At 31.1% G+C, this 8,688-nt stretch overlaps 1 protein-coding gene across 1 annotated transcript; it reads right to left on the reverse strand.

Moving 5' to 3' along the window:
• Positions 1 to 911: 911 nt before the first annotated feature.
• LOC111044911 (3 beta-hydroxysteroid dehydrogenase type 7-like) lies at positions 912 to 8,432 on the reverse strand. The gene is made up of 6 exons (XM_022330175.2): positions 8,290 to 8,432; positions 7,103 to 7,210; positions 6,116 to 6,280; positions 5,214 to 5,462; positions 4,044 to 4,199; positions 912 to 1,622 (listed from the first exon to the last, which is right to left on the reverse strand). Exons 1-6 carry the CDS (start codon positions 8,315 to 8,317, stop codon positions 1,144 to 1,146), a joined length of 1,185 nt encoding a protein of 394 aa, XP_022185867.2. The 5' UTR covers positions 8,318 to 8,432; the 3' UTR covers positions 912 to 1,143.
• Between the last annotated feature and the right edge of the window lie 256 nt (positions 8,433 to 8,688).

The following is an 8,688-nucleotide window of genomic DNA, read 5'->3' on the forward strand; positions in this document are numbered from 1 at the left end:
CGCTGAGCCTGATAGCTTGGGTTGGATAATTTATATGAAATAGGAAAAGGTGCATAAAATGTAGTACTCCTGTAATGCAGTGGAAAGCTGCCCACATTTTAGGTAAACGAATTGTACAGTTTATACCAATGTATAAACCGTACATTGGTTTATACTACAGTAACTATATAACCAATTATAGTTATTTAGTTACTGTCGTTTATACTATGGTATGCTTGTCTAATGTGTAGGTAGCTTCTTCATAACTTTCTACGAATAGGCAGATTGTTACAGTACCTTTTATTTTCATATTGAACTAAGTCCATTGCACATAGTAACATGCAGACAAACGGAAAAAACAGACTTATGCATGCAGGCGTGAGCAGACATATGCAGATAGACGGCCGTGTGTGTGTGATTTGTTACATCATTCGAACACCTGTGAAGGGATTTTTTCCATGTCTCTGCATCTGACCGTCTTTTGATGTGTGCGTTTGCCTCATAAAGGGTTCTCTGTTAATATTATTTGCTTGGAAAAAGGGTTCATACATCATCTTGGGGCCGGTTTCCGAGCTCGGGATTTAGCTAAGTTCTAGCCTTCAAACAGCTGGAGTCAGAAAATTGGCTTTCCGAAACGGGGCGTAGTCGTAATTTTATGATAATCATTATTTTATCATTTCTATAATTAGAAACGTTTTTCCTTGACAAAATGATACATTCCTAAATAGTTCAAAATAGCTGAAACTCTACACTATTTTCTCTTTATTTTATTTTGTGTTTACGACTACGCCCCGTTTCGGAAAGCCAATTTTCTGACTCTAGCTGTTTAAAGTCTAGAACTTAGCTAAATCCCGAGCTCGGAATCCGGCCCTTAAACTGTAATTGAATGATCAGATTAAGGAAAATAAATCATTAGCTACTTTGGTAGACATCTAAAATATTTTTAATATTATCTTGAAATACCTTCTAAGCGATAAAATTATTGGATCATTTACAATTACCTACTGTAAAATTATTAAACAAATTTTTTCGGTAATTTCCTTCATGCTCAAATAAAATCTTGTTCACTGTTTTGTGTAAAAACTTCCACAGTTCAATATTGATGTTTGAGTAAATAATTCTGGAAGCATAAAATCCCAACTATTCTAAATCTTACTCAACTCTCTAGACGGCTTTCTTTACATTGATGTCGAAAATTTTCTTTCTTGAGTTCATCTCCACAAGCTTCCGGACCTTCTCACTGGTATAATATTTATTCGATTGTTCCATGCTGCTTTCAGTAGAGTATTTGGGTGAATAGTTGAGATATAAAGACGCTCTCAGCCGGCTGTAGTGCAGTATCGATGCAACGTAACTGAAAGCCGCTTTGGGAGACACTGGCAGTCGTTTGCTGATCAAGTATGGAAAGCTGATTCTGACGAGGAAATCAAGTAGAAGCGCCAGAAAAACCGTGATGATGGTAGGTATGCACCACTTGGCCATTTTGTAGAATTTTGTGTTGGGTTCGTTTGCAACGCGGGTCACGAATTTGGTTATGTCGGTGATGGGTGTGTCGTCGGTTATGAAGACTGGGAGACCGCCAATGTCTCGAGGATTCTTCTGCAGGCTCCTCCTTGCGCAAATGTGAGCGAATGCAGCATTTCCTGAAATTGATAGAATAGAATAGTTTCTATTGTAGCCACTCTTGAGGTCATCAGAAGCATTACGTTCGTCACAAAATACAACAAAATTTACAAAAATACTTTTAAATTGCTACAAAAATTACAACAAATACAATATTTGAGAGTACCTAATACTAACACAATTCAATAATTTGAAAAAAATGATAATAATAGACATTAATTATTATTATTAGTCAAACTCAGTTCTCTGCTTACATTCCAGTAACGGTAAGTTATAGAATAAATGAAAATAACTCCATACTGAAGTTACAGGTTTGAGCAATGATTAAGTTGAAAGGGCTTTAGCAATTTAAAGTGATTGAGTAGGTTTAGAGAGGAAGAGAAGAAATGCTTGAGAAGTATAACCCATATAAATATTTGTTTTTATGACAATCATTATTAAGGTTAACAATAGTTAAAATAACTTTTTCCATATATTTTTCAAAGTGAAACAAAGTCACCCCAACCCCTGGTTGACATTGTCTCTTAATTTCAAAAAAAAAAAAATGATAAAGTGGAGAAAAATATCAACTTTTTATAATGAAAAATACTCTTCAAACATTGTAGAATTCAATAAAATTATTGCAAGAGATTTGTTGCAACTCAAGTATTGATTGCAAGCGGTTTAAAATCTCAACTTCCCAAAATTGAGACAAAGTCAGCCCGGTTTACCGGTATTTCAAAATGGTATAATTTAATACATTTCACATCATTTAGTGATTAAATGTCAAAAAAGTTCAAATTTCTGAAAATAATTGTCAAAAGCATATTGTAATCTATAATAGAATATGTTCAGTTCTCCATCACATCCAGAAACAATAAGCATAGGTAATGTACTTTAGTAAAAACAAACAGAACGATTAGACAGGTAGGTACCGGTGAGCGGATATACTTGACACAACATTGTTTAATCTTGGGAAATACGAGGTTGTTTATTCTGATGCGTTGTTATTCAGTATGGCACCCGGTACTATATATTTCATTGTCGATTGCAACTTTCATTAATGACTTCTTATCGTGAGCGGTGTGTTTATGTCAGAAGATCACTATCAATCATCTTAAGATGAAAGTTGTTGCAGTTTGTTGCTTCATTTTCTCTAGCAGAAGAAACCATATTATGGAAAATAATTAAGCCTTTACACTAATTTGTGTTGTAGTAGGGGTATTTGTTTATTCACATCTGGACCAATACCTATATATTTCTTAGTAGAATAGGCTGATCATCAATAAAAACAACATCTTTAGTGAGAAATTCATCAGTTTTCAGTGTAAATACCTACTGTAGACTCACGAATATGTTTGATTAAGAAGTAGAACTCCTCCAGTTAACCAGTTAACATGATATTCTTTATGTGAAAAGTCCTCAATATATTTCTTAGAATTACGTCTTAAAGCCCCTGGGCATAAGGATAAAATATTAGCAAATTATCATAGTTGACAAAACATTTCTTATAAAACAAACATTAGTTAAGACTAATGTTTAATCAAGTTTGTTTTTTGGTCCTTCAAAATTATTTCTTTGATATGTGATTTTTTCTTATTTTAGTGATAATAATGTAAAATAATATATCTTCTATAGTTTATAAGCATCTACATTTAAAAATCTACTTTGTGAAAATAATTACAGTACAGTAAGGACTGAAAATTTTGTGAAGTGAACAACTACAAGACTTGACCTATTTCGGACTATGTGTAACCTTATCTAAATTTGGGAGAGGAATGGCATAAGGTTACCATTATTTTTCTCTCCCTATCATTTTGATGATGTGCTTAGTCTATGTATGAATTAATAAAGACTGATGGATTGATAAAGGGTAGGCTACACCTGTAGTCTACTTGTATGAAAGATGATTTAGGTTATTGAAAGTCGATAGGATAGTGCTACAGTATTTTATTCCAAAACTTGCTATTAGAAATATTCACTCTTCTTTTTAGGGCTACTGATTATTAAGCACACAATAAAAATCTATCAAGTACCTTCTATTTCATTTAAGTGTTGAAATGAAATAAAGGGTAGGCAACTTGATAGTTTTTCTTGCTATTAAAATATGAAATTCGAATAATTCAATTCTACTAGAGAAAGGGTATTTGATGGATTTTCTTGCTATTAAAATATGAAATTCGAATAATTCAATTCTACTAGAGAAAGGGTATTTGATGGTTTTTCTTGCTATTAAAATATGAAATTCGAATAATTCAATTCTACTAGAGAAAGGGTATTTGATGGTTTTTCTTGCTATTAAAATATGAAATTCGAATAATTCAATTCTACTAGAGAAAGGGTATTTGATGGTTTTTCTTGCTATTAAAATATGAAATTCGAATATTTCAACTCTACTAGAGAAATTAATGATTTAAAAAAATCCTGACCTCTAAGATTTGAAGCAGTAATCCACTACTTACCAGCATAAGTCATCTGATGTTTGCCACCAAAACCAGCAATTTGCTGCAGAGTACCATTATAGTAGTTGGCAACGCTCATTATGAATGGAAGCACGCCACGATCTTCCTCTCCATACATCATAGTTGGTCTCAGAGCTATTGTTTGTAATTTTGTACCTAGAATTTTAATCCCTTAGTTGAGTCATGATACATCATATTTATCCTAATTCTAAATATGTCTATAAGAATTTGCATTAAAATTAAATTAAATTCGGATACACATTTAATAATATTTTGGATTTTTTTTTTTAATTTTAGGTTCTTTATTAGTTGACTTAGATTTTTGTGGAATGAATGAAATGTGTGACAGACGATAGTACCTACCATTACAATCTCATGTTCTACTTTATTGTAAATTATTGATAAATACTTCAATACTTCCACAGACAATTTCGTATTCCATATTCAATAAGTAAGAGCAAACTTCAAATCAAACAAAATTTCACAATTTGTTGCAATTACGAATAATGATAATAGAAATCGATAAGTAAACAATATTAAAAGGCTACAATGGCTAAAAAAAACTTCCTACTGTTAACATTTTTCAAAGTTTATATACTATCAAGCTATCAAAATTTCAAGTTTTCTCAGGAAAATTTTTTTTCCGATCGTTACTTGTCGAGATATGAGCGCATGAAGTTTAATTTTTGGCACAGGTCATTTTAAATTCGATGAGAAATAAATCCATAAAATTTTGAGGATAAATTCTTTATGGTATTGTTGATTCAATAAAACACAAATTTTCTGAAAATATCAATTTTTGAAAAAGTTATTCAATTTACCAAACATAACAAAGAAAAACTCGACTGGAAATTATTTTTGGTGAATTGATTAACTTTCTCAAAAATCGATATATTCAAAACAAATTTGTTTTATTCAATCAACAATACCATGAAAAAAATCTATCCACAAAATTTCATGAATTTATTTCTTACCGAATTTGAAATGTCCTGTCAAAAATTTAAATTTTATGCGCTCATATCTCAAAAAGTAATGATTTCTAAAAAGTAAAATTTTTCCTGAGAAAACTTTTTTCTTTTGATAGCTTAATAGTAAACAAATCAAAAAACTTTGAAAAATGTCACCAGTAGAAAGTTTTTTTTTAGCCTTTGCACAGCCTAAAGTACATACCATTACTCAATTCAGTATTGTGTGCCGATAAAACTAGTTGTTCAGCTTTCAGCTTAGACACAGCGTATCCTTGGAAGACGAGCTGTGAATGGTCAGTTGGTGGAGTAATCTTGGCCTCAGTCTGATTCACAACCACAGAGAAAAATCCCAACTTTGGAAAATACGGTTTCAAAGTCACCTCTGTTGTGCTCGTGTAGATTAGGTACTGCACATTATTTTCCTTGCACTGCTCAATTACATTCTTTGTACCTTCAAACACACACACAATAATCATGACACAATTAAATATAATATCAGTAGGCTATATAAATTTAAAATTCTTCTAATAAATAAATAAATGATATTACCTAGTTAGCCACTCGTGCTGAATAACTCGCTAATATTGACTAATATTCTTTATAGTTTTTTAGTCTGTCAACATTTGCAACACAGAAATAATTCAATTAAAAAGTGAAAATCTTCTAAAATATTCAACGTCAAATAGAAAATATCTATTTGTATTTAAAAAATTGACCTATTATTTTTTCCACTATTATTTTCCATTGTTGATATAATTTACTATTTGATTTGTAGTAGTCACTGTGCTCGTGCTAGTGCACTGTTTTCTATTCTTTCTTTTTCAAATTATTTTATTAATACCATTGTAGTTTATTCTTACTGATTTTCTATTTTTAGGTCACAATTATTTTTTTTGTACATCAGTACCTATTTTTTTCTTCTTAATTCTAGCTCACTATCAGACATTATGAGCTTCAAGCTTTTTTGTAGGTACCTTGATAACTTTATTTTTGTTAATAGGTACTGTATTATGTAATTGTATACATTTGTTAAGAGAACAAAAAATTTGACTGAAAGTTTGAATAAGAACAATTCTGAGCTTTAATTTGAAATTTTCATCTCACCTAGTACATTATTTCTCTCCAAAATTTCTTCATCTGCTGGGAAGTCGTAGGAAACTAATGCAGCACAGTGGAAAACGCATGTTACGCCTTCAAATGCACCTTTCAATGTATGCTTGTGCTTCACATCCCCAATAAAACGTTTCACTGGTTTCTTCTCAACATGACCTGTAGTAATAAAGATAACATAGAAAAAATGTTAGATTATCCTACTTTCAGCAAATATTGAAGGCGAGTCAGCTCTGTATTTTCTATTGATAGAAATAAATTAAAGCCATCCTATTCATAATGAAAGGATCACTTTGTATTGTTATAATTTAATATCTTAATAATCAAGGACAATAATAAATTTATAAATATTCTAGACTTGAAAATTATTTGCTCTCTTGCTAAGTGATTAACTGATTTATTTTCTGATGATATAATAATTATTTGCTCTCTTGCTAAGTAATTAACTGATTTATTATCTGATGATATGATAATTATGAAGTAAATAATCGTGAATTATTGTCAAGTCTAGAATATTTATATTTATTATTGTCCTTACGAGCTATGAAGGTCTTTTCACTTTGCTAAAGCTATTATTACAAATATTAAGCTTGCTTGTGACGTTCTAGAAATGCCTTCAGGCCACATTTACCTTTTCATGATTATGCAATATGAGGAACTACAATAATTATATTATTTGTTTAGTCCATCAAATACAGTTTATTTCCTAGCCTCTAGGATGAAAAGGAAAGTGGAATATTACTTGAATTATTTCAGAACTCATGAGAAATACGATAAAATATTATTATAGTATTTCATGCATATACAGTAGTCTCTTTAATACGGTATATTGATTACTATGTACGGTACCACAATATTAACACAAACACAAGATAGCTTGGGCTATGCATTTATTAATTAATTAGGTAATTTTGTAATCCGTAGATTATCTCATAATATTTTTTAGAGTGTCTTTTTCAGATTTCTCAATAGAAATCTTACCAAGTAAATTCTGATAAGGCTTCAAATCCAATATTCTGATTTCCTTCACATTGTCATCACATTCTTGGAGCTCCCTTACTATATGCTGACCTAGGAAGCCACTTCCACCTAAGCAAAAACGAAAAATAATTAAATATGAAAAATAATGTTACAAAAGCATGACATAGAGAAAAGTGAAAATTAATAATGTGAAACAATTGCATCAAATCTAACCGAGATTTAAGAAAAAAATGCTGGTAATGCATTTTTCAAGTGAGTTGTTTTTCACAAAAAAGTCTCATATCTGCTAAAATAAGTATACCAATTGATACAGAAAGGAATAAATTGGAAGTTGCATTTCTTCAAATGCTAATCAATGAACAATTATTATTAAACGAAAATCCCAATTAAATTATTACTAACGTATTTAATAAAACTTTTAAGTGAAAAAAACACTCACATTTTTTGATGTGGCGACGTCCACTATTGCAAAATGTGCAATACCAGCTCGAAACGGACGTCGCCACATCAAAAAATGTGAGTGTTTTTTCACTTAAAAGTTTTATTAAATACGTTAGTAATAATAATAGTGAAAACAAGATGGATAACCAACAACGAATTTCTGCCAAAAGCCCAATTAAATGCTGTAAATTTTTGTATGGTAGCGCTCATCGAATTTCCATCTAGCTACCCTGATGTCAATATTTGCAGTACCTAGCAGAAGTCTTCGGGGTTTACAGCATTTAATTGCGATTTTCGTTTAATAAGAAGTACCAATCCCTATTGATCAACAATTAGGCTACTTCTTATTTTTCCAGAGCTTATCACTTTTATTATCACATCACTGATTACTGGATAAATTTCTTCAAATAGATAATAGAAAATTTTGTCAAGCAATATATTTCGGCATGCATATAAATGTGAATGATTGATCATTTTCTACAGTCTGTAGCCTATAGATTTAGAATGTTCTAGAAACATTTTAAATCAAATCACATTCAATAAATAAATTAGTGAATACTCGATACCGGTACAGCATATATGAAAACCTAATAAAGAAACCATATTATGATTATGGCCTAGCGCCTAGCATAAAATTATGATGTCATGACATTATATGAAACTAAGAGACTATAATAATATATTGTTCATATAGTTGACTATAATAATTTGCTTGCAATAAAGTGTAATAAAAGGACTCGTCTCACCTGTAACCAACACTATTTCGCCCTCCATGACCACAGTTGACTGACTGGAGCATCATCTATTACAACCGGTAGGAAATCGGCAAATTGTTATTAATAAACTATCATGTGAAAGTGATGTGCACCAATTTCACCACCACCTCTGTCTCTTTCTCTTTCTAATTCTCTGTTTATCTTTCGTTTCCTTCCCACTCTTCCCCCCTTTGTTTATTCTTTCTTCAGTATATATTCCAATTCATTTACCGTCTTACATTCAGACGCAATTGAAGCTATGGAATGCCGTACAGCCGCGGGCTTTATTGTTATTCGGCTAACTCTTCAGGCTTATTTGTTGTGAATTGGAAATTAATTTATTGATTCCAATTTTGCTGAAATAATTTGTGTGTTTTTTTAGATCCATTC

Source organism: Nilaparvata lugens, chromosome 10 (assembly GCF_014356525.2).
Source record: "Nilaparvata lugens isolate BPH chromosome 10, ASM1435652v1, whole genome shotgun sequence".
Lineage (NCBI taxonomy): Eukaryota > Metazoa > Arthropoda > Insecta > Hemiptera > Delphacidae > Nilaparvata > Nilaparvata lugens.

Excerpts from the sequence above, each read along its gene's own strand:
- LOC111044911 (XM_022330175.2), bottom strand. The coding sequence starts at position 8,317 with ATGGAGGGCGAAATAGTGTTGGTTACAG. Across the intron at positions 6,281-7,102 it reads GCCTTATCAGAATTTACTTG|GTCATGTTGAGAAGAAACCA; the intron begins GTAAGATTTCTA and ends TTATTACTACAG. Across the intron at positions 5,463-6,115 it reads GGAGAGAAATAATGTACTAG|GTACAAAGAATGTAATTGAG; the intron begins GTGAGATGAAAA and ends GTGTGTTTGAAG.